Genomic DNA, 27,209 nt, shown 5'->3' with positions numbered 1-27,209 from the left:
CACCCAAATAGTGTACATCGTACTCAATAGGTAAGTTCTCATCCTTCATCTTCCACCTTCCACCTTTTGGAGTCTCCAATGTCTATTATTCTACTTTGTATGTCCATATGTACCCATAGTTTAGCTCCCACTTAGAAGTGAGAACATGTGGTATTTGACTTTCTGTTTCTGAGTGATTTCAGTTAAGATAATGGCCTCCAGTTCCATCCATGTTGCTGTAAGATATAATTTCATTCATTTCTATGGCTGAGTAGTATTCCACAGTATATATATCTATATACATATATTTAGATATGTACCACATTTTCTTTATCCAGTCATCCTTTGATGGATGCTTAGGTTGATTCCAAGACTTTGCTATCATGAATAGCACTGCGATAAACATACCAGTATAGATGTCTTTTTGGTAAAATGACTTATTTTGCTTCGGGTAGATACCTAGTAGTGACACTGCTGGATCAAATAGTACTTCTATCTTTAGCTCTTTGAGAAATCTCCATACTGTTTTCCACAGAGGCTGTACTAATTTACATTCCCACCAACAGTGTATATGAATCCCCTTTTCCTTGCCAACATCTGTTTTTTTTTTTTTTAAATAGTAGCCATTCTGATTGGTGTGAGATGGTATCTCATTTTGGTTTTAATTTGCATTTCTCTGATGATTAGTGATGTCGAGCATTTTTTCATATGTTTATTGGCCACTTACATGTATCACATTAATTTAAACATACTTAAACATACTTACAAAACAAAAAACTTTCCAACACCCATGCTTAAGACAACAGCCCTTTCCTGTAATCCAGGTTTGTTTCTCTTCGTTATTTCAAGGAGTCTTGCAGAGGGGATAGGAAATAAGAAAGGAGAAAGAAAAGGGGAGGAAGTTTCATCCTGAGAGTTTGGAAACACTGGACTCTTATCTTGCCAACCCACACTGTAATCTTCTCTACAAGAGGTCACACATTTAGGTAGGTTCCTACAAGGATACCTGTCATACGCTTTTACAGTCTCTCTTTTTGTTCTCTTTTCGGAGAAGATCACTGAATAGGGGTAATTTCAAAGCTCCATCAGGCATGATCTAATAATTTAAATCTCTGAGATATTACAGTGTTTTCAATGATAACACATCTCATTTCTTTATATAGTACCATTTGCTTTTCAAAGAGCTTTCATCCTTATCACCTTTGGTTCTCACAATATTTCATGAAGTAGATGGAATAGGAATTATTGTTTCCAATTCAATTATGAAACAGACCCAAAAAGATGAAGTGGCTTTTCCAGGATTATAAATCTTAGCAAATTAGCTGGTATATGCTAGATTCTTAATTACTGATTTACCTAGCCAGAGTCATTATCAAAATTTAGTTCTCCCATATGCTTGTTCTGAATTACTTCCAGTATGTCACCCCGTTTCCCTTTGTAAGATATTTTGAATAGGCAAACCATTCATAAAAACAAAAGATGAATACAGTTTATGTGTTTTATATTATTTGGGAGTGAGACTGTAACAACAACAGCTATAACTTACCGAACTTTTTTAAAGTGCCAAGAACTGTGCTATTTCTTTACATACGTTATTTTCCAACATGTTTGCAAGGTAGGTATTATAGTTTACAGATGAGAAAATTGAATCTCAAAGAGATAAAATAACTTGCTTAAAACTACAAAGTTATATAAGTGATTGAGCTGGGATTTCAATTTTGATAGGTCAAAATACAAAACTCTTCAAATTGCTTCCCTAAGGCTTAATTGAGGGAACTGAGAGAACTATCCAAGAACTAGGGCATTTATAAAATTTTATAAATTTTACAAAAGCTATGCTTGCAAAGAAATTAATGGCAGGCTTGATTAAATTATGATGAGTTCAACTGCTGTCTAGTCAATTAGATGGAAGCTACACAGATTAATATATTCTGATTTTTGAAATGAACACCTAATCCAGCCTTAGTTAGAAATACTTAAAAAGTAAACCTAAATAAATTTTGTTATATTTGTCATCTGGAATGAAAAACTCATGAGTAAGGAAGTTTTTAGTTTGAGCCAAGTATCAAATTCCATACTAGTTATGTGTGCGGGGAAAAGTTACTAACAGCTCATTTATTAACCTTACTATTTATATAATGCTAGGAGCTTTCTATATGGTCATCAAACACCTACATGTTAGAAAAGATTTTAAAAACCCATCTTTACATGTTTATAGTATTAAGAGGACTGGGATAAAAATATTTTAGACTTTTGTATGATGAAAGAACTTTTTCTAATGCAGAAAAACAAGTGATAACAGACTGGTGATAATATAATGCTACTATGAAATTATATAGCCTAATTTTTCTATCTCTTCAAACATTAACTCTGTGGTCCTTACAGTGTACCATGAAGGCTGGTAGAATTTACCCACCACACAGTCCTATGGTGTCAGCTGAAGAGCCACTAGGTATTCTATTAAGAAAAACTGGAAGAAAACCAGGAAGGTCAATCAGCTCATTCATACTATATAAGTAAATGATTTGATTAAACAATTACTATGGCACGGGGTGGCTGATGCCAACTGCTTATAATATCAGAAAGATAAATAAAAATAAAAGAAAATTTCAGCTGGATATCTGTCATAGGAATAAAAAATATAACAGGCTGAAAGTTAAAAAATAGTAATAATGGGAGCATATTCAATGAATCCTTGTTAGTTTTCAGGTTCACCAGCCCTTAGGAAGTGTGAAAAGAAGCTTTCTTAGCCTGAGGCTGAACCATGGCTAGCCCCTGGGTTTCTCTTAGCTCAAGGGTCTGGCATAACAGTATTTCAGCTTTTTTCTTCTCTTCCCTCTACTGGATGTAGTCAGCCAATCCATTTAAGAGTGGCACATACTTACTGCCTTTTCAAGAAGAAAACGAGACTAAGTGTACCTTATGCGTCTTTCTTGTAACTAAATAGCACCAATGCTAAATAACTGGTGGAAAAATTAAGCAACAGGGAATAAGAATCTCCTAACTCCATGACCTTTTTCAGCCAAAGTTCCTACCACAGATTGAACACTATACACATATAGTGTTCTATAGAAAACCAAAAAGAAGGGAGGGGAGCTTTCAAAAATATTAGGTCTTCACATGGGTTTTCTATTATTATTTTAAGCATGTCTAGCTTTTTCTATTTCCTCTCAATGTTCTGCCTCTAGAAAGGGAGTTTGAGGATGGGAGGTGTTACAGGTTGGTGGGGGCTCAAGATATAAAGGCTCACACCCATTCATCTCAGCACTAAAAAAAAACCAAGTCTCACCTCTCTCATCCATTCTCGAATCGTTTTGCCAGCTTCTTGATGCCACACATTGTGAACAGAGTCTGTCAATGCCACAGCAGTTACCTTATTTTTTACATCTGCTTCTCGTTGAATCATCTGTTTTAAAAAAGGAAAATAAAATATTGGCTATAATTGTTTTTCCTACTGGGTGCAGCCTGCTTAGTCAGAGATAACAATAATATTATATTAAAAATGAAAAAGCAATATGCATCTCTGGTTCAAAGTTACTCTTTTTTGCATTGAACACATACCCTATTCTTGTCCAGAGATGTGAAAAGACCTAATATTTTCATTTAAAAAAATACCACTTAAGTCTTAGAACTACGCAGCTCTATTATTTTCCATGTGGTTTGACGATTCGAGGATTAAAGGGATCACAGGGGAATCCCTGAGGGTTTCTTTTACAAGTTTCTTCCACCACTTCCTATTTCAGTGCTTCAGGGAAGTTAGTACCCGGGGTTCACTGTTAGCTACTTAGGACTAACTTCTACTAATTTTCAGTAGATGGCACATCAGTAAAGAAAAATATCTTGCTTTGACTTTTCCAATTTAACTAGCCTGCTCTTCACCATGGCCTTGTAATTCCTTGGTGTTTTAAATGCCCACAAAGATATTTTTCATTCAAAGCCTATTAATTTTTCTTTCCAGCATATTTCTTTATGTTGGCAAACATTACATTTTATAATAACTTCTTCCTATAGAATGCTATTTCTACAAAACAAAATAGCTTCTAAAATAACAAAAAAAGATTTGCTTGGCTTGGAGATACCGATGAATTCATCAGTGGTCTGCCAGATAAAGAAATTAAAAGCTAAAATTTCTACATCAAAAGAAATGAAAAAAGGTTTTAATCTACTACAATAGTGGCCCTAATTTGGTGTAATAAATGTAAGAAAGCTATAAAAATTGCAGTTAAAATATCATAAATAGTAACCTTGCATTTCATAATAATGTTCTTTTTTTTGCTTCAAATGTCTTTTCTCCCTCTAAATTCTTTTATTGAAAAAAGAACAATTTCTTTATCATTTGCTGTTAATTTCTATGAATTGTCTATCAAAAATATAATAGTGCACTTCAAAAAAGAGAATTCTGAATGGCGATGAAAGCTCATACAGAGAAAGAACACTGCACACCATGCTTATGATACCAAAGGATGCCTGTTGGTGTTCTGAATTTAAAATGTCTCTCTCTTAATTTTTTTTAAGCCCAGCATATGTACATGCTGTCTCAATGAATACTACCTAATGGGAACCCAACTCACTGTTAATGCTGCCTCAGCAACATTTCTGCACCTCAAGTCTTTGTGCCCTGTGTTTTCTGCTTATATAATATAAAAATCTTAAAATCAATATTGGTTACCAACATCATAATATTGCTGCAAAAATTTATCCTGCAATACCAATAATACTTTTAAAAGCATAAAATAATACTCTAATTTAATACTTCACATGAATTATTAACTAGTATGCTACCTTCTTCTAGATTTTATTTTACAAATAGATTATCATTGGATCACATTGGCACTAGCATATAAAAGTTTAAACCAACATTAGATGATAAAACCCCAAATTCCACAATACTGAATCCAACTGGCTTATGAAGAAATTATATGTCCTTATTCTCATTTTCTAAATGGTAACACTTTTAGAGATCTAGACCAATTGCTGCTGAAGTACAAAATAAGAACATGCCTTTCTGGTATTCTAAGGATATGTTTGCGTTTTAAAATATTTGACCCGGATTTTGTTGTGGTTGTTGTTAACATATGCAGATTTATTTAAGACAGCATCTGAAGACACTAAATCTTGACAGCCATTTGTGAAATGAGATACAATGAAGTAATGAATTGGTGAGGAGTTAGTGTTAAAGTAGAAAACCTGGGGATTAAAATTCTACAAGATGGAAAAATACAGAGTTGTTAGAGGGACTACTAGAGGAAAATATCTGTAGTCTGTCTTTCTGGCTGACGTTTCATACAGTGGAAGTGATAACACGCAATTTATCATCACATCACACTGTCACATTATAATCCAATATGATACTCTCTTACACTGTTATAGCATTTTACACTTTAAAAATCACTTTCATATTTTATTATTACAGGTGAGGAATGGCCAAATTCCAGAAGATCTTACTGAAGAGTGGTTTACAAATTAACCCAGTAGCAAAGAATTTCCAATATTTGACTGTTTAGGATTAGTAGAATTGTGAATAAGTGAATATGTTAACAGTCTAACTTTTTGGACTATTTACCTGTGTTCCATCCTTGCTGCAGCCTAATTTAGTAGTCCTGGAACTACTTGCAACTGCCATTTCTGTCCAGACCCTCTGCTTCTTGCATTTATTAGTCTGGGTCACAGTCCCCCCTTACTTCTTCCACTGTGAATGAGTACTGATGAAAAATACTGGAGACAGGCAATGGTGCAGGGAGACAGAATCAGGTTTGCTTAAGAGACAGACCTTAGATGAAATATAGCCAAAGCAAGGAATGAGTAGAAGCACAGCTGGGCAGGAAAAAACCTTCTATAATATGGTCTATAACAGAAGACCATAATAGTCTGGAAAACCCTCTCTGAAAGGGAGGAAAGCCATATCATCAAAGTCCTTCTATATAACAATCTAAGGTGGACATGGCAGTATTTAATTAGGATCCATTGATATTAAACAACTTGAAATTCCTTGTAAAATGCTTTCTATATGGGCATATGAATATTTTTTTGAGGAGAAGATCTTTAACTTTGAGATTCTCAAAGGAATCTTAGTCTGTAAAAAGATAAGACCATGTGATCTAAATGTCTCCATATATTCTTGAATTATGAAATATCCAGTAAGAGATCCCTTTGAATAATTACACTTAAGGTCAACATCCATACCATTTTTGTTATAATATCTTCAGTGTGGTATCAAGTGTTGGATAGAAGTGATGACAAATTTTGATACCTCGGACATCAACATCCTAAAGTTCCATGGCTTAATAGGATATACATTGTAAAGTTACAATTAAAATATTGCTTTTGTCTGTGTATAATATTTATTTTAATCTGAATAGCAGTTTCCAAATTTCAAAATAAAATACAAATTAATTCTCATTTTACTCTCAAATAATATGGAAATGTAGGCAAAACTTGTTTATTTTCCCTATTTGTGGATAAGTAAACTGAGACAGTTTAAGAAACCAGTTAAAGGCCACCCAGACACAAAGTGATAAAACCGTGACTTGACCTTGGATATATGTCATGTTCTTTCATCTGTATTACATGAGGTCTACTTCTCAGTAATACATAACACTCTTACATAAATAAACTCATTTGATTAATTCCCTTTTCATATATACAGCATTTCATTCACTTGGACATTTTTTTAAATGGTAAAAAGATCCAGATCGGTAAGGAATGTTGAAATTCTAAAATTCATGCCAAGATAGAAATCAGCCAGGAGGAGAAACTGACAATAGCACTTTAAAATTATTACAGTTCTAAAATAAATAATGTCTAGGGTAAGAGGGAAAATTAGATATTCCTATAAATCATATTGATGATTTCAGCATTAACAAAAAAATGTGGCCCTGTTACCTGATAGTTTTGTTTCCTTAATTCTACCCATTTATCCACTCATAGTGTTTTCACTTGAGCTTAAACATAATTAATCTGTTCTTTCCTTCACTATGTGGCATGCTCCTAGTCTGGCAAAAGTTTAAGCTACTAAATATCAAGTACAGTACTTTGAACAGATTAAAAGCATATGCCATCTGTATGCAAGTTCATATTACTATTAACATTGTTGATGGGGCTGAAATTGAGGGGGGGAAATCCTGTTTATCATTATTTTTTCTTGCAGAGTACGAGTTAAAAAATTAACTAACAGTGACAAGACGGATGAGTTCGTCTGAGTATAATAGGAGTATTCATTCGGTGAGATGAAGACCAGAGGACCAAAGGGAGGTGCGGGAGGGCCGGAGGCAGCAAGGCTACCTCTGCTCCCTTCCATGTGCAGTGCAGGCCTTCCACAGGGCTGCTACCATTTCTCTCCAGAAATCCTGCAGACCTTTTCTGTCCACCTAATTTACCGCACCATGCTTTCTCTAAGGTCCTCAAATGATGTACCTGCCTACTGTCTTCACAGATACCTGGCCAAATTCAAATGCTTCACGTCATCCTAAGCATTCTTCAATGTCCTTTTTGTGCTTAAAAACTGTTTTAGCATTTCTCTGGATTTCATTTCTTCCAGAACTCCACCATAAATGACTTTCCGCAAAGGAAAACACAAAGATTCCTTTACTTCTGCCAAATTGAATTATGATTTAATTTAACTTATACTGAATTAAGGTAGAGAGATGCCTTAATTTACTTTGAAGGCAGGGAGATGTTGATGTTATGGGGATGCTCTGCCATGAAGTCTTTGGCATATCTCTAATCCAGGGCCTTGGGTTATGGGAATTGTAAATCCAACCCAATTCAATCTCCCAACCTAAAGGAGAAAGAGACTCTAAATTGGGATGGCTTCACCCTAACCTAAAAGAAGCTGATGCATAATTTCATTTTCCTGTATTTGTAGCCTGGCAGCCATGACACTCAGAATAATTACTTCTTATATTTTAAAGTCCAAGGGAATTCCTAAAAGAGCCAGTGTGGGTTGGGGTAGGGATGTAAATATGTGCGTGCAGACCCATAGCTATGTTTGGATATATCATATGTTTCAAATGTGTTTTTGAAAAAATATTTTAGTCTTCTATCAGCAAAAGCCATTACTTTCTTTTTAAATTATGACATGTGTTACACATATGTACTGTGAGGGTTACAGCATGTGAATTACTTGTACAGGAAATAATATTCTGAAAAGAAAATCAGATAACACATATTTGCATCAGATTAGGATCTGACACTACTGTACGTTTATAAATCCAAGGATCATTACTACCGTATGAGCATGAATGAATCATCACTCCGGTTAATAGCAGAGTTGAGGTTTGAGATGCCTTTAAAAAAAATACATGTATATAAATAGATTAGCTCCCTCTAGAGCTCCTTGAGTTAAAATTTCAGATTAAGTTGTTTCAAAGGCTTGAAAAGTATAAAATGCTGGTACCTTTTCATAATTTCATTAAGCAGATCATAATTGCATTCAGTGCTTCTACTTGAGTGCAGTTTTTATGTGGTTTAATAAACTACAATATTTTATCACAAACCTCTCCTATCACTTTACACTTCTGCCTGCATATTCTCCATTTCATGGTACTCTGTCCTGTGCTATCCAAGCCCACCTGGTTACAAGTGTGCCCTGTAGATGACTTATCAGTCAACTCTGGGTTTGGCAGTCTTTTCTGTTAAGGTCAGAGACTACTTTGTATTATTCTTCCTGAAGATTCTTTTGGACAAGTCTATCCCAACAGAATGCTACTAAGAGAACAAATACCATCTTTGGTGTAACACTAAAACCTTGATTCTGTTATCTTAGGCACTAGCACCTCTAGTGATTATAATGAAATACACACACTTCAGTAGATAAAATGTGAAGACCAAACTGCCCAGCAGGAAATTCAGATGAGTATGACATTCAACTCTCCTGTTACCTGCAGTTCACACCTCTAATCTGCATTCACAATTTCTATTTTGAAAGTAGAAGCTTCGGAAGTTAAGTGCAATAGTTAAATTCAAGGACGGTGGAGTCAGATTCCCTGGGTTCAAGTCCATGCTCTGCCACTTCTAGTAATGATACTTTGAGTAAATTATTTTTCTGTACTTCAGCTTTATCAGGTGAATGTCATGGGAGATGACAGATCCCCGTAAGTCATAGGATTATTTTGAGTACTAAATGAACAAACTGTAAAGCAACTAGCAGAGGACATGGCACACAGTACACAATTATAATAGGTCATCCCACAAAAATATGCCATGTAAACTACTCCGAATCTTTAAAAAGTGCATTATCCTCACTCATACAGAGGAAGCTAATAGAAGTTTAGTTTATAAATGCACTTAATGACAAATATTACTTTAAAAAAGGCACAGGCCTGCAAAGAAAACATGTACGAAGGGCTGCTTTTTCCTTTGATTACGTGGTGCAAGACTTCTATAACTGCATGACTAAGAAGTACTAAGATCTGATGATGGTGTGTATTTAAAATCCTGTCATCAGTACACTAGACCAGTCATACCACTATGCACTTGACAATGAAAACAGAATTGGTGAAGCAATACTGTGGTAGTTCTACTTTCCTCCCACCAGTGAACCCTTTCAGAATGGCTTGAGCTGAAAACAAAGCACGAAGCCATGGCTCAGCAGTGCCACGCTGGGGGAAAGAGTCCCTTTACCACCTTGTTTCCTACATAGAGGTAGTGTAACTGACTGTATTTTAAAAAAAAGATAATCACAGAGATACAGAGTATGTCCAGAGGAAGGCAGTATAGTGTTATAGTTAAAAGCATGCATAGGCTTTAGAATTAGACGTGCTTAGATTTTTATTTTTGGTTAATCTTTGTAAGAACACCCAAATGAGAATAATACCAGTAGTCTCTTCATAGGGCTGCTGAAGCATAAAGGAGAAAAGGCATGTAAGAAATCAATAATGTCAGCTATTATTATTACCTTGACATTCATCTCTAATTTCTAAAATGTAACCTTCCTTTTAGATGTGGTATCTATGTGCTCTTCAGTGACATCAAAATTCATACTGATAGGATACCAGTTTTGAAGTATCATACAGCTTCTACTCCCATCTCCACCCCTACTTCCCTGATTTTGTAAAGTGATTTGGTTTCGATTAAATATTGTAAAGGAAACAATCAAGTACAAATAAGATGACTATAGATTCCAGTTTGCCCAGAACAGTCTTGGCTTATGACTATTAAACTGGCATAATTAATAATAGAGTCTCCTTTCCCTGTTACAGTGCTCTGGCTTGAATGGGAAATAATTTGATCATCGTATATATAACACGATGTTGAATGCTACCCTGGTAAACAGGTAAGGCTTATAAAGTTTCCTTCTGTTCAATGCTTAGCAATTTCAGCATATACCCCAAACGTATAAACTGTCTAAAAATAACTATGTAGGAAAACACACAAGAGGTATTTCAAAAGGTTTCTAAGTTCAAAATTTAAGAGCAAGCCTTAGCACTGTGCTGAGCCCCTCACAGATGGACAAGCAGTCTCACACCCTGGTTAGGTAAACATGGCCAGCTGGATCTCCACTGTAGCAACAGGATAAGACAACATTCTCTTTTCCTGTGCTTTGAAGCCCTAGCTTCAATTCTTGCAATCTTTGTTTAATTTCAGGAAGGAAAAGGCTCTCCATAGGCAAGAACACCAAGGGATAGGGTATGTAAACTGAAACTTCTTGGGTCACATGCGTTTATGAAGATAAGTCTCCAGCCACCAGTTAGGGAAAGGCAAGTTATGATTTATTATTGCAGGCGGCCAGAAGAGAGCAGTAATAACTTCCTTTTCCTTTCCTGCCTAGACCATGCTGCCACGTGCAAGCTCCCTCAACAACAAAAAAAGCATGTGTAAGATAGGTTTAAAAGAAAAAGAAAAGGAAAAAAAAAAAAAGCAAACATTAAGTGATTGACAATCTGGGAGTTGAGAAAGAAGACACATGCTCTACAAAATACGTGATGTGGTTGGGGGTGGGGAGGGGAAGGCGACTGTTTGAAAAACTTGCTTTACCAATCAAGAAAACAGCTAGTATCTATTATATAAGAGACAAGTTAATTGTAAGGAAAAAGTAAAAGGGGTCACTTGCATAATAAGAAAATAGTATAAGTGATCATCATGTTGACTTGTTTGATTAAAACATTTTATTATGTAATATGACTGACCAGAGTAGGCAAGATATTATAAAACACAGATTTGAAAATTACAATGAATATATGTGAAGTAGATACACTATAAAAGTGTAAGTTAGGACTAAACATTGTCAAACCAAAAAACTAAGGCAGGCTCAGCGAAGAAGACATTGAAATGGTGACACAGTCTTAGATAGAAAAGTGAGAAAATTTACCAAAACTTTATGAAAAAAATTCTAGGTAATAGATTATAACTATAAAGCAGAGGAAGGCATGATTTCTGACCTCTGGGTAGAACTCATATTTTAGGAAAGAAGGCAGGTTAAGATACATTCCCTTTGTAGGGACATGGATGAAATTGGAAATCATCATTCTCAGTAAACTATCGCAAGAACAAAAAACCAAACACCAAAACCAAAAAACCAAACACGCATGTTCTCACTCATAGATGGGAATTGAACAATGAGAAAACATGGACACAGGAAGGGGAACATCACACTCTGGGGACTGTTGTGGGGTGGGGGGAGGGGGAGGGATAGCATTAGGAGATATACCTAATGCTAAATGACAAGTTAATGGGTGCAGCACACCAGCATGGCACATGTATGCATATGTAACTAACCTGCACATTGTGCACCTGTACCCTAAAACTTAAAGTATAATAATAAAAAAATAAAAAAAGATACATTCCACAGAGACCCTTCATATTCTGAGTATTTATATATAGATTATCTCATTAGATAGAACAATTCCTTTTTAAGTACACAGGTTGGTAGCTGAGGGATTATGTACCTGTTTTATGGATGAGGAAACTGATGCCTAGAGAGTAAGTGACCCACGCATACCACATTCACATAATTAGTGGTGGCATAGCTAGATTTTTTTATTTTTATTTTTAAGAGACAGGGTCTTGCTCTGTCACCCAAGCTGAAGTGCAGTGGTAGGATCACAGCTTACTGTAACTTTAAACTCCTGGGCTCAAGTGATCCTCTCGCCTCAACCTACTGAGTGGTTACAACTACAGGCGTACACCAACACTTCTGGCTAATTTTTTTTTTTTTTTTTTTTGGTAGAAACAAGGGCTCACTATGTTGCCCAGGCTTGTCTTGAACTCCTGGCCTCAGGCAATCCTCCCATCTTGGCCTCCTAAAGCCCTGGGATTACAAGTGTGAGTCACTGCAGGCAGCCTACATCTTTTAACTCCAGATCCCGTCTTTGTACCATGGCTATTTGTACATAATATCCTGTATTTTTTTCTTCTGAAATACTTATAAAACCAGTAAGGATTTGTTTGCCCTCATGTAGGCTCCATGAGGGCAAAACCATATTTGTTAACACCACATTCTCATTCCCTGCACAATGACTGGCAAATAACAGGTGCTCAAAAATTATTTGTGGACTGATGAAAGTGCTATTTACAGAAATGGATCAGGGAAGGTAATGGTTAGGAAGCTAGAGTAATGTCTGGTTTCATGTATTTAGAAATGACTTACATCACAGGTTGGTTCCCTAGGAAAGACTCTAAGACAACGTTTAGCATGCAGGATATTAAGGTGTGTCGTTACAATCAACATCTGAAGAAGGGAGGGGAATGAGGCAAGAATGAACAGAGAGAGAAATTAAGGTGGCATGCAGGTCCCATTACAGACTTGCATAACCCCTGGGGAGCTCAGAACCCAAAATGGCCCTTCAGAGTTGTTCCAAGTTGGGTCTAGATGGCTTGGCCTTTCACCTACCACACTGTTCTTTGAGTATGGGCACCAAAGTGGCTGAGGCAATCTCTGATGGGACTGACAGCTGAAGGATGTCTGCTGAGAGCACTCCCAAGGGCTGAGGCAGTTAAGTCCTTTATTGAAGGTGCAACTGAGTAGCACATCACAGTGTCTACCACAGGCCATAACAGAAATTATAGCATTTGTTTACCCTACTTTCAAATCTGTCTTTGACACACTGAGTTAATTCGAAAGCCTTGTCTTCAAGCTCTGAAGTTCTTTCTTCTGCTTGATTCCATTGCTGAGACTTTCCAGTGCATTTTGCACTTCTCTAAGTGTGTCCTTGATTTCCAGAAGTTGTAATTGTTTTTAATTTATATTATCTATTTCACTGAAGAACTTCCCTTTCATATCCTACATCATGTGTTTGATTTTTTAAAATTGAACTTCACCTTTCTCTGGTGCCTCCTTGATTAGCTTAATAATTGACTTTCTGAATTCTTTTTCTGGTAATTCAGAGATTTCATCTTGGTTTGGATCCATTGCTGGTGAGCTGGTATGATCTCTTGGGGATGTTAAAGAACCGTGTTTTGTCATATTACCAGAGATGTTTTTCCAGTTGCTTCTCATTTGGATAGACTATGTCCAAATCTGGGATTCAAGGGCTGCCATTCAGATTCTTTTGTCCCACAGGGTGCTCCCTTGATGTGGTGTTCTCCCGCTTCCCCTAAGAACGGGGCTTCCTGAGAGCTGCACTGTAGTTGTTTTTGCTCTTCTGGGTCTAGACACCCAGCAGAGCTACTGGGCTCTGGTTGGTACTGGGAGTGTCTCCAAAGAGTCCTGTGATGTGATCCATCTTCAGGTCTTGCAGCTATGGATACCAGCACCTAGTCCGGTGGAGGTAGCAAGGGAGTGAAGTGGACTCTGTGAGGGTCCTTGGTTGTGTTTTGTGTGCTGGTTTTGTGTTGATTGGTCTCCAGTCATGAGGTGGCACTTTCAAGAGCACATCAGCTGTGGTTCTATAGGCAGGATCTAAACTTGTCCTAGGGACACCTGGTTAAGTATTCAGGTTACTCAGGCGGTGGGCAGGGCCATAGAGCTCCCAAGAGATTATGACCTTTGTCTTTGGCTACCAGGGTGAGTAGAGAAGGACCACAAGGTGGGGGTAGGGATAGGTGTGTCTGAGCTCAGTCTCTCCTCTGGCAGGCTGGCTGCAGCTGCTATCGGGGGTGGGGCTGTGCTTACCAGTCCAGTGAAGGAATATTCCCAGGGGGATTATGTTCACCTCTGCTGAGTCATGCAGGTTGCCAGGAAAGTGGGGGAAAGCTGGCAGTCACAGGCCTCACCCTGCTCCCATGTGGCCCACAGTCCTAAAGGCCAGTCTCACTCCCACCATGCCCCACAACAGCACCGAGTCTATTTCTAGGCAGCCGGTGACCAGGGCTGAGAACTTGACCCAGACCATGAGCCTTTTTGTTGAGAAGGCACGCAGACTCACAGTTTTTCAGTATCTCAGGGAGCCTGCAGCAGTGATCCAGTTCCTTCAGAGGGTCTGTGGATTCTCTTGGCTTTCTTGGTATGTTCCTGTGGTAGTTCTTGGAGCACACATTCATGATGTGAGCCTCCACACACTGCTCTGTCCATCCAAGTGGGAGCTGCATACTAGTCCTGCCCCCATCTGCCATCTTAATCCTCTACATTCAAATCTAAATTTTCCTTCCAACCTACTAACACTCCATTGTCTTATTCATGTACTCAAGATCACATCATGATTTGACTCACTAATAGCTAAGAGATCAAGTAGATTTTTCTTAGATCTTAGATTTCAGACCTCTTACACACTGACACCATATTAACCCACTAAATGTTGGATTATGAAGAGAAAAACACAGAGCTAAAAGAATGTGAGGTCTGCTTTCAGAAGACTATTGAAAAGCAAAAAAAAAAAAAAAAAAATCAAAATCACAAATTTCAAAAATCATCCTATAAATCCATGGGGAATGATTGGATTTTCTGAATTTCAAATGAAATGTATATGTCAGATAAAGCAAGTTATACCTGTGATTTCAAAACTAAATGCATCTAAGTTTAAAATAACCCAAACTTCAAATAAAGTATGCAATCATCACTACTTAGCATCTGGCGTAACACGCTGAAACCTGATGGTGTTGGTAGGGGAAGGAAGGATAAGTATGGACAGAGAGGTGTCACTGTAAAAGTAGCAAGACGGCTTTTCAAATCTCAGCCTTTATTCCCTATGATACAAAGAAAATAAAGACTGTGCGATATAAATTTGGGGACTAAAGACATTTGAGATTTTGATTCTTTTCCAATCTTAGTTGTTTTATGCCCTCAAATGTTTCTAAATTTTTGCCTCTAGAAATTCAGGGTAATCTTCATTTGATCACATTTCTTCAATGTAAGCTCAGGTTTATGAAGCTGAAATGGTATAGCACTAATGTGATTGGCCTATATGGTGGGGGGTGGTTCTTGACCAGCTCAATAAAAACCATTTAAATGTTCTTAAGACAGGATGTGTTAATCAATTGTGGGTTATTACAGCTGCCAGATACTGGGAGAGGTTGACACCCATCTGTAAATGAGAAAGTGACATCATTATAATAAGTATAAGTCACAGGCCTTCTATATTGTTTGAAAATATTTGAACGAGGATCTCCAGATGGCTCTTCTACCTAGGAACTTATGCTAAATACCTGAAACTTCTGTTCCCTGCAAGTGAATACTGTTGCTTGAGGAAACTTCTATTCAACTAACTTTTAAGGGCTGTTTAAATGAACACTTCCCAATCAACAAATGTGGGACAATTCTTTAAGTTGGGATTTTAAAATCCGACTTGGATTACATGCTGGAAACATTTTTCTTATGAAGGCACATCTCACATTTCTGAAATAATGAAAGTCTGCAGAAATAAATGGTTTGAAAAGTTTATTTGAGATAGGACTTTTGGGGATTGCACTTACTGCACAAAACCATATAAACATTGGGTGGAAGAAAAGACAGGATTGAATTTAAAGTAGCTACTTACCTCTATGTATATGGCTGCATCTTCCTTTCACAGATAGAGAACATGTATATACACTACATGTAACAAAAGAGCACTTCTGAGTTGATATACTAGTGAACCATAAACAGTCCACTATACAACAAGTTTCCTCTATCAATATCCACCCTAATGGAAAATACTGGAGTAGCACTTCAGATCACTAACAGGAAGAGGAAAACTCTGAAACCCGTCATTTAGACATCTGACAGCTCTGATGCATGAGAGCACTGAAAAATTTACACTGAGGAAGCGTTTATGTGTGAGTGAAGGTGAATTATTCTCTAGGCTACTTTAAAAAATTCCATTTTCTTTCATGTGTCTATTCCTTAGCACTTCTTTGGAGGACATTCCATCAGTTGAGTCAATGATTCAGAGTCTCTATTCTATTATCATTAAGTATTGCCTCAATTTCATGAGTATGAAATAATTCAAACAGCAAAATTCTAAAATAAATATACTTAGGAAGCACAGTACAGAGTGTTTAATAAGCATCAGTATTTATTATGGTAGGAGGCAGAATTTTTGTTACATCACACCTTTTGTTAAGTAGCCAATATGAAATTCTATAAAATGGCAAATATATAAAAGAGTCAGTAGTTCACTAATTTAGAAAGTCAACTATGTATCACTGTTTCATATCAGGTTAATTACTTCATTTACATTTTCAGAATTTTAAAGTAGTGCCTGAAAGGTGACAGACTGACAGTACTACAGACTGCAATTCTTAAACTATTTTACTGAGTGTTAATAATATAAAAGGCAATATACAAAACAGAATTACACACAGGTTTTATCTAATGTGATTATAAGTGAAATAGACATGGCACAGAAATGGGAGAACAAGAGAGGTGTTTTCAGAAAAATTTTACTGAAGACGTACAGTACAAGGGAAGTGATAAATTGCTAGATAGCTTCTATATTGTTCTTTTAGGCATATATGTATGAAAGGATGGCGGTTAAATATCAACAAAACATCAATGTGTCTGAAGGGAGGAGAGTGAATGACATTTGAGAGAAGTCAAAAGAAGAAATCTAGATTGAAAAAGAATAAAAGGGACTCCTTGAGGGGAACGTTTATTGTAATTAGAAGTATAATAAAAGGAGATACTACCACAGTCAGAGCACAAAAGAAGACTATGCATAGGAATGAGGAACAAATGTTGAGTTTCCATAGTTCTGATTCCTTACCCACTTCCATAAGAACCCAACCTGCCACTCCTTATTGTGGGTGTCATGATGAAATCTACCATACTACTTTCTGTCACTAAGTTGTCAGGAAAAGCAAGGCTTCCCTAAGTCTGTCTCTTCCCACACAACCACCAGCACATACTATGATCTATTAGTCCCCTTTCTCCTCAAACAAAAAAGGACAATAAACTCACTGCTGAGTTTTCCAGTAATTCAATTAAATGTTTCTAGAAGGTAATTGATGCCACTTTTTATTCAGTCTGGGAGTGGGTGGGTTAGACTCTACTGCCTTAAGATTTACATTCCAATCGTTATAAATACAGGGCAATTATATTCCTATGGCCTTTTATATAAAAGTGAATTTATAAGTAACATCATGGTTTACTGAAACCATTTAAATATTATTTGTAATAATGGCATGGCTCCACCTGTACCATCACATAGAAGAATGAAAAATTGTCAAGAATGTTAGAAATTATCCAATCCAATTGCTTTTTGTATGGATGAGAAAACAGATAAAGTGACTTAGGTGTCACCTCTAGTGTGACATGGGATAACACCAGTATCAGACTCCAAGTTCCACAACTGATAATGCCTCTCCTTCACTCTATGCTACAGTGCACTACCTAAGAGCACATATGCCTTAGTTCCTTGATGGTATGTCCTAGCACTTTCCTTCCTTGTAATACTACAGGCTCCAAAGTGATTTACTTTTATGTAAGTCTTGGGTTGACAGGCCACCAAGGTGGTTTGTACACATAAACTGCTTTAATTCCATGGACTGGATGGCTGTTGTTTTATTCTTTTTCTGATCAATTTGGCAGGTCAAGTCAGTCAAACTGGTTTCTTCATGTAGATACTGCCTTACTATGGAAATGAATGTGGAAACATTCATCTTTGTCAGAAATTATGTCAAATTATTCAAATTTATTGGTGAATTGCAACAAACATCCCAGCTGATGAACATCTCAGTCATATGTTTTTTAGAGAACACTTATGGTCCTGAAAAGATAACATTGCAATGAGCTTTCCCATTCTGAAGCAAAGATGTTTGGATAGAGAATGGGGTCTGTTATTCAAGATAATAATTTATTTCAATCATAAAAATTACAAAGATATCCAGAACTGTAAGTATCAAAATATATCCCTTTAGATAGTGTTGTTGTTGTTTTCTTTCCCCCTCTCCTTGTTATGGTCCTCTTTCAAGACTCTTACGAAGCTGTCTCTAAGACCCTTTCTGTCAGTTTCCATCTTTTCTATAGACATACTACAGCCTTCACATTAACACTGCTTCTCTGGCTTGAGGTAATAAACAATTAGCTACAGCACAGTGGTGTGATGTTCATGTTATTCTTTGCTGTACTACACCTAGCCAATGTCTCAAAAATTAATGCAACTATATCAGGATCTGAAATTAACTTTTTATAGCCAAAAGCAACATCCTGCTAGGAGGAGAAAAACCTATTATAAATGGGCTGGCATCTGATTGCTTGTACATGGTTAGTACCAGGAAACTAACATTTCAAATTATAAAGCGTTGAATATAACAAAAGCTGCCCCATATTGATTAATCACTGTTTTGTTTATGAACTGATAAGGTCTAACTAGGTAGTATCTATTATTAGTAAGTCACAGATCTATTACTAAAGATCTGAGATGAACCTACATTGGCTAATGTTTTTATGATGTTATATAGAAATAATTAGAAAAAAAATACCAGCATGAAAAATAACAGCATTTCCCCCTGAACTGTATATTATCTTGGGATATATTTTTTCCAGGTAATTATTTAAAACTAGTCACTAAAAATATATTCAAAAGTATATGTTATTCAATAAGCACTATCAAAAAATCACTTTGAAAAATGCGAACAGAAAAAATCAACCTAGGATAATGCACATATCTATTTCTCTTTGAAAAATTTTAAATAATTTCTAATTGAAGTACCTATATAGGAGAAATCAATTTAATGTGCTACAAAGCAAAGGTATTTAAAAATTTTATTTAAAACTGCCCATGTGTTTATAATACTCAGTTATTTTACTGGTGTTTAGACCAAGCTTGACTATAGTGGTAATCTTTTTTGTTCCTTTTCAGTCAGGATGTAAAACATATGCTACGAAAACTTTAAAATCTGCAAGAATACTTTATTCAAATTACTCATGTTAAAAATCAATACCTTTAGCTAATAAAAATAGGGCATGATTTAACTGCATATTTTCACACACACACACACACACACACACACACACACACACACACACACACACAGATACAGCTATAACTCTAGAGGAGAAGGATATAAAATTTTACCAGTTCTGGGATGTTTAATTAATTAGGAGAACAGTGTAAAATAGTTGTCTATATTCCTTAGGCTACTGATTGCTTTCTACATTTGGAAGATGGGGGACAAGACGGGAGAGGAGGGAGTTTTATTTTAAAAGTGTGTATTAAAACAAAAATGTTATTAATGTCCTTAGAGATTACAGGTGGTGCTACAGATTGAAACATGAATATTTAGGCTTAGAATGGACACTAAAATTCTAAAAAATAAATGGAGCAAATCTTTATATTTTAAAAAGATTTCAAGCTATAATTATCGATTGAAAATGTTTACTTAATTATGTTGTCACTTGATTTTCAACTAGTAGCCACAGCTCTAATCTATAAATAGAGTTAGGAATGGTAGCACATCAATTTTTCTCTTTCATTTTTAAATGATCAGCTGAAATAGAGAATGAAATGCAATCTTTAATATAGTTTTAAAAGACTTTAAGTTACTTTTGAACTACGAACATGTGAAAAATTACAAATAGGATCACTGACAGTAATTTTTATAAGTAAAAAGGTACAAATTATTGCTATTTGTGCTCTTCATTCTTAATCCTTTGCTTATCTTTCTTTTGACCTTTATCCAAATGAATCACACTAACTCTTGAATGCTTTCTCTCACTTGATTTCTAAAGCTGTTCATCACACTTGCTGGCTAGAAGCACAGCTGGCAAGGGATCTAAGCCTCATCACTGGGCAAACTTGCCCTTCTGGTTTTGCCAAGAATGACATTTCCAATGGAAGAAAAAGTTACTGTATGGGACACTGGATACTCTATTTATTTGTGAGAACCAATAGCTCCAACCCCCTTTGTTAGCACTACATATAGGCATTAGAAATAAAACCAAAATAACAAAGGATCAAACAGCCTAGAGTTCTCTAAATTCAATTGTTAATTAAAGTGAGAGCACAGAAATCAGCTGAGTATTTTTATTCATTTCCTGAAGAAAGATGCAACCAAGGATAAGCAGTGCCCCCTAGTGTCAATAACCACAGACAATAAAAGCTAGAGAAAAGTTGCTAATGTTAGCTGAACTAAATTATTAAAAATATATGTTGTAATACATGATAAATTCATCATTATTCAAATTTTAGACTTTACATGTATATAAAAGCACACCCACATCATTTATTTAATACTGACTTGCTCAGGAATGTGCACATGTGAGGGCACATGCACACACACTGTACACAGACTGACATGGCCAAGATGTCTTTAATGTTTCAGGCAGCTCAGAAAAAAAATTCCACCCAGCACAGCAGGCCATGCATGAAGCGGGTGTCAGCAAGCCCTGCAGAATCACTCACTGTGAAGACATCTAATAGGAACTGCTGAATACACAATACAGGCAGCATGGCCTGAATGGCTAAAGTGGAATGGCCAGAACGAAGTCTGAAGGTTTTCAAATACAACCAAAATTATAATTCAACCGGTAAAGAATTTTTAGACACTTTCTGTTTTTATTGTTATTAGGAAATTAGTATATTTAGCCTGTATTAGAGACTGATTTTGAAAATGCTATAACTTTTACCATGCATATTCTGAATATTGAATCCTAAATCTGAAGAACAAATAAATATACATCCTCTCTTTGGAAAAAAATGCAACACAAAATTCAAATATTAAAAAACACTAAATATATTTTATAAAATTTAAGTCAAGATATATTTTCTCTGATAAATCTTATAAGAAAATTTAAGTTATTTTTAAAAGACAAATTAGGTATCTAGAGAGTGATATATGTGCCAAACAGGTAAAGTCAGCTTCTTGTTTTGTGACATAGTGTCACTTATTTATTAACAGCAATTTTTGTCATAGATGACACATAAATGGGGGCAAAAAAGAAATCACAATGAAAAAGAAAACATCCATACAAATAAAAATGATAAACAGGAAAAACCAAAAAGCCAGGAGGACTGGGTATGTATGTATCAAATAAGCTTCTAATAAAAAGCAAATTAATAAGATAAACAATTGCTTAATTTTATTTACATAAAAAGTACAAGGCAAGAAAAATTCAAGGCTATTTAAAACATGTATTTATAGAGAAGTCCATTTGTGAATTACTTTTTCACATAAACCAAAACGCATATAGGACTAGTTTTGCATTTTAAAAAGCACAAGACATAATTATGCTTTTATAAAAAGATTCCTATGTGCATTTAAGTTGCTCCATCTTTAAAAGGATGAAGATGCAAATGCAATAGTTTAGCAGGCATAAACAGAATTCCAGAATGATGTTTAGCAGTAGATAGGTATTTTGGCCATTTACAATAAATTCTGGTTAAAACAGAAGCTGAAACTTCAACTATTCAAATTTAGAAAAAGTTCTAAAATGCTTACTATTGAGTTTTTAAAGAAGCATAATGATGGCAAGACTACTAAAATCTTTAAGAATCAAAGAACAGCAGCAACAACAAAAACCCCCTTCTTACATATAACAGTATTTCGCTAACATCCAGAAGGAAATAAAATGTAGATGGACATATTTACATTCATGCTAATTGTATGGACACACATTTTGTTGCATTAACAATTATGAGTTACTTCTCACAAAAATCTCCAATGGAAATGGAGTATTATCCCACATGAGTAATAACAGGTGCCTGCTTAGATAGGTGATAGTGAAAAGTCAAATTTGTGTGCCTATCCACGAGGAATGAGGACTTGTTTTTTCCTTGGTGGAACATGTGCAGTTTAGCATGCTACTGCAGCTGGCACTAAACATCAAGTAATTTTCTGCAGCTCTTCAACAGACAAAAACATTATACATATAAAGTTGTTATGTTCTTTCATGTCTTTTACAAATTTTTGTTTTCATGGATACTACAGCTTTCATCTTTAATTCAACAATAGACTACTTGGTGGTTATTTGTTATTAATATAGGCATAAAGTGATGTGAGATTTCTAAACCCACCCTAGAACTCTCCTACATCAATTCCCTCTCCTCCCTCACCGCCCCCCCCACCCAAAAAGAGGGATAAATTCTAAAGGCTAAGATGTAAGATGAGAACACATGAACACATAGAGGGGAACAACACATACTGGGGCCTATTGGAGGGTAGAGGGTGGAGGGTGGAGGGTGGGAGGAGGGAGAGGATCAGGAAAAATAACAAATGGGTACTAGGCTTAAGACCTTGTGATGAAATCATCTGTATAACAAACCCTCATACACAAGTTTACCTACATAAAAAACCTGCATATGTATTCCTGAACTTAAAAGTTAAAAAAAAAAAAAGAGAAAAGCTTCCATTTTTGGACATAAGAATTTTTTAGACTTAACCCAAAATATTTCTATGTGTTGATTTGGGGAATGTATGAATAAACGTCCCTGGTCAGGTTTTTCTTTTTGTAGAAAACGGGAAAGGTAAGCAGGTCCATGCCTGTTGCATGAAAGAGATGCTGGGTTAGGATTATGAAGACAGTGGAGCTAGGTTTGTACACAGCCGGACAGAAATAGTGATTCAGAGCTGTTATTATTCCTACAAGGTCAAAAGAAATGGAAAAGGTTTGTAACCCATGTACTCTATTACCAGCATTAACATACCCATAAATACATTTGATTCCTTTCTAGAACATCTCAAAGAGTTTGGAAATATATGTACACAGACACCATACAAAGATAAATTTTAAAATGTGAGCTTTTAGCTTTAACTTTCTAAAGCCTACATTAAAGTGTTCAAATACAAATTTTGTTTTGCGTATGTGTTCTTAACAGACACAAATGACAGGATTCTCATAAAATGCTTAAAGGCAGAAAAAGAATATAAAAGATAAATAACTTCAAAGAAAGATATTTCCTTAACATATGTATATTCATCTGAGTATCTAATAAGTAAACAACTGTTCATGCATATCATATCTGCAAGGATTATTCACTAAGAGTTTCCATATACTTAAGCAAGCATACATACATACCAAATAATTGAGCATAATGCATTTTTAATAGACTCTTATTATACCAAAAACATTTTCGTTAAGATGATATAACTGTATTATACTTTCAATAATAATTCAATATTATTAAAAGTTGTAAAGAAAAAATACAGCATAAAGGAAATATTAGTCTTCTGATATAATTTCTTTAGCTACTGATTTTAATTAACATTAAGAACTGCTCATATTTACCAGTGGGAGTTAATGCTTGCTTATTAGCCAATATATATTGTTCATTTATATTACCTTGGGGCAGGGATTGAGGAAGAGTAAGAGACAGCTAGTAGATTTTTTTTATTCAGAAATTATATACTTTTTAATATATCTGTTTTATTCCTCAGAAAAGAAACACTTTTGCCTAAAACAAAGTATATCTTTAGTAATCTTTTTATGTTTAATTTTTTGATTATTTTGAAAAATTTGAAATTTGTACATATACTGCAAGTTAAAAATCAAAGTTACAATTAAAACAAGTTTAAGTAACCAGAGATATATAATAATACCATACAGAGTGGCAAAAAATTTACAAGCATGTCCTAGGTGGTGAGATATCAAATTTTATTTCAGTAGTCAAACAGAAAAAAATACATCTTTAGAGATTTTATGAGGGGATGCATTTTAATATATAATTAATGATTAATGATTTTCACTACAAAGTTACCATGGTGTTATTAGAAATTCTCAGATTCAAATATGTTATAATACAAACATGGTAACTTCTAGAAATCACCAATCTAAATATATGATGCTTTGTTAAAGGGAAATAATGAGAACGGGGTTGAAATCACTGAATCCTTTCTTCTATGATTTAAAAATTACTATTCCTATATTTGAAAATCCATTAGCTTGAAAGCTTTTTGGCAATTCCTTGCTCCTTCACTATATAAAGGAAAAAGCAAAGGATTTCACTGAACAAGTTTTTACCAGCTATTTAACCTTTTTCAGGTTTCCCAGTACCTCACAGCAAAACCCCCGTTTCCCCAGAAATGTTTAGAGTGTAAGCACGGTGAACATACTTCAGACTCAGATCACCATTCCCCTGCACAGAAGAGTCTGGAGAAGGTGTTCTTCCAGTGTAAGGTCCTGAGTATGACCTGAGCAGTAATAAAACAGCAGGCATCATACAGCATCCTTCGTGATAATTACACAGAGGTCACAATCCTTTATTTCTCACCAACTACTGAATTACATTTCTCCAATTTGGGTCCATACAAGAAGCTGATTATGTATAAATTTAAGGGGAAGAAATACAGCAATTTTGACTAAATTATATGTCAGAAAGTCTGTTCAGCTCAAATGCATATGTATACCTATTTGTAGTTGCTCATGGTCACTTGCATTTGGGGTTGTCGTTCAGTCCTATAAAGGGTTTTCAATGGATCTCCTGTTGCACCATACACTTGTTGGTTGTATACAGTCAATGGTTCTTCCACACAGCTAAGCGAAAGCACTTCCCAGCATCTGAATTAGCTTGTTTGATCATGAGTTGCTGTGAAATATATAGACTCTTCTGATTTCTGAGGTAAAAGAGCTCTCCTCCACTCATGAGATTATTTTATATCTAGTAGAAGCTTAAGATATATATTCAGTCATTCAGATATGCAAATTTAACCACCAGAGACAAGTAAATTATGCAAGATGATGTACATTCCATTTCAGCTGGAAAAAATGTACAAACACTATACAATTCCAATTCAGAGAGCTACACTTGCACCAAGTTGAGAGGCACTGAACAAAAGTTGCAACGTAATATCTGTGTTTACACAGATTGGATTTAGTTTTGAAGAGCTGTTCTTAAGTACTTGAAGAGGTTTTCCATCTTAATACTTTTATATGCCTTTTTCATTGGTATTTTCATAATTTTCTCCCTAAACTACCAAACATATACTAAATCTCCAGAAAACAGTTACAGCTTTTATAATTTTTTCGTATTTTTATGATTTATATACTATTAACAATTTTAGACATTCTAAGTTTAGATTACTCACAAATCTAATTTTTCAATATAAGATCATATTTCCTCATATATGTTATTTACATGAATAGTAACTCTATTTATAAACACTGGCTAGATAAATTACACACAACTCAGGTATATACTTCATTATATAGCTATATATTGCTGAAACTTTTACAGGACACCTTAAAACAGCAAATGACATTATCTAACCACTTGAGGTTATTGCTCTTGTATAATAAACATTTAATTCACTCCAGAGTTTTTAAAGTATGAATTCCAGAATTTCCAAAGTAAACAAAAGAAATATGATCTCTAACATTTTAGTATGAAATTTTACAAAACAGAATTATTAAAGTAGAAAGAGATTTCTATGGCTTATGATATAGAGTGACACCAGTGATACCACTGAGTGAAATCACTGATGTCATGTTTTTCTGTAAAATTTAACTTCTACACTTTAACAATATTCAGAAATAGTGACCTGTTAAAAAACAGTATACACAAAAATGTCCTGATTTGTAGTAGGTGTTACTAAATATGCTTTCTAAAACCATTATGAATTATGGTAGCAGAATTTAATTACAACCACACAATAATCAAATTCAGCCATGACACATTTCTAAATCTTTGCCAAAAGTAACCTTTTTGTAAATTCACATAGGCTTTGATGAAACAGAAAACCGGTCTGGAGGAGGATATTGTCCTACATCTTGACAGAATCCTACATTTGTCTTACCAGTTCCTCACTAAATGCATAGCTAATAGGTTGGAGGTAATGGGCATTTTCTTGATAATTAGCTGTGTAGGCAAATATGTTTTTTGGCAGATCATATAAATGTTGATTTAAGGACCAGCCAATAAAGAGTGCTAAGCTGTAAAACATTCATTGCTCAATTTCCCACAGATTTGGTTGAAAAATCCTCAAGTTCAGATTTCCATTGTCACCAAGTAACAGACTACTATTTTATGGTACGAAATATATTTCACCTATAATTGATATATAGCTGCTTAATCATTTCCATATTTGACAAATTTGTACTATTCATATTAGTATTACTTATAATAATGAATAGCACCAGGAAAATCATCCTGGACCACTGTTCAATAGTGAAACTAATCAAACTCCTCATTTTCTTAAACACATAAAGCAATGCATGTCCCACTGAAACTAAGGAATCTATAACGTATATAAAGTTAGTAAAGACAAGTGGTAACCTATTGCAAACACCAGTAAATTTTAGTTTACATCTACGTTTAAGAGATCATCTTTAAAGAAAATGGTTTCAAGCTGGAAGCAAGATACACTGTTTTAAAAACAAAAATAGTACAAGATAAGTGGCATATACTCTAGCAATTTTCTTTAACGTAGCTTTTTCAAATATAATCTAGTCTTCAGTGCACTCAAACTGCAGAAACATCCAAATTAGGGGGAAAAAAAAGCAATACTTATCCTTGCAAAAAGGGCCTATACTCAGAAGAAACATCTGAATAAAATTGAGACATCTGCAGTAAAGTTTTACCTTCTCCCTAGAATGTTTGAGATGAACTCAGTGTAACACTGTCTTCCAAGAAAAGACAAAGTGATCAATGCAAGAACACATCAGGCTGCCTTGGACAGGCCAATCAATGCAAGAAAAAACCTTGCCCAGGGCCTTATGCAAATAGAAGCACGTCCTGCAACCTAGGGAGGGAACATGCGCAATAGATCAATTGGATATAAAAAACCTTACAGCTATATCGGCTTCAGACAGTAAATATATACTGATGAATATCTCATACTGCCCGCGAATTCTTAAAATGGGTTATTTTTAATAGCTAGTTAAAAACTCTTCCTGGGATCTGGAGTGCAGCAAAATGGAAGAAAATATCACAAGAGAAATACTCAGCATTACTTTTAAGACTGTGCAAATAAAATTCTGATTTCTTAAATTTCTTGGCATAGCT

At 35.2% G+C, this 27,209-nt stretch overlaps 1 protein-coding gene across 17 annotated transcripts in view; it reads right to left on the bottom strand.

The window, feature by feature from the left end:
• Window positions 1-27,209, bottom strand: part of ARB2A (ARB2 cotranscriptional regulator A) — a 493,797-nt gene that overhangs the window by 162,994 nt on the left and 303,594 nt on the right. For 16 of the 17 annotated variants that reach the window (XM_001137302.7, XM_063810257.1, XM_063810253.1 and 13 more), the window contains one exon: window positions 3,269-3,385. In XM_001137302.7, the coding sequence (XP_001137302.1) occupies window positions 3,269-3,385 (117 nt within the window). Of the gene's footprint in view, window positions 1-579; window positions 833-3,268; window positions 3,386-27,209 lie in introns of those variants that run through there. The other variant, XM_063810254.1, reaches the window with a different exon arrangement.

Source organism: Pan troglodytes, chromosome 4 (genome assembly GCF_028858775.2).
Source record: "Pan troglodytes isolate AG18354 chromosome 4, NHGRI_mPanTro3-v2.0_pri, whole genome shotgun sequence".
Lineage (NCBI taxonomy): Eukaryota > Metazoa > Chordata > Mammalia > Primates > Hominidae > Pan > Pan troglodytes.
The sequence above is the reverse complement of the archived record's forward strand: the minus strand, read 5'-3'. Positions and strand labels throughout refer to the sequence as shown.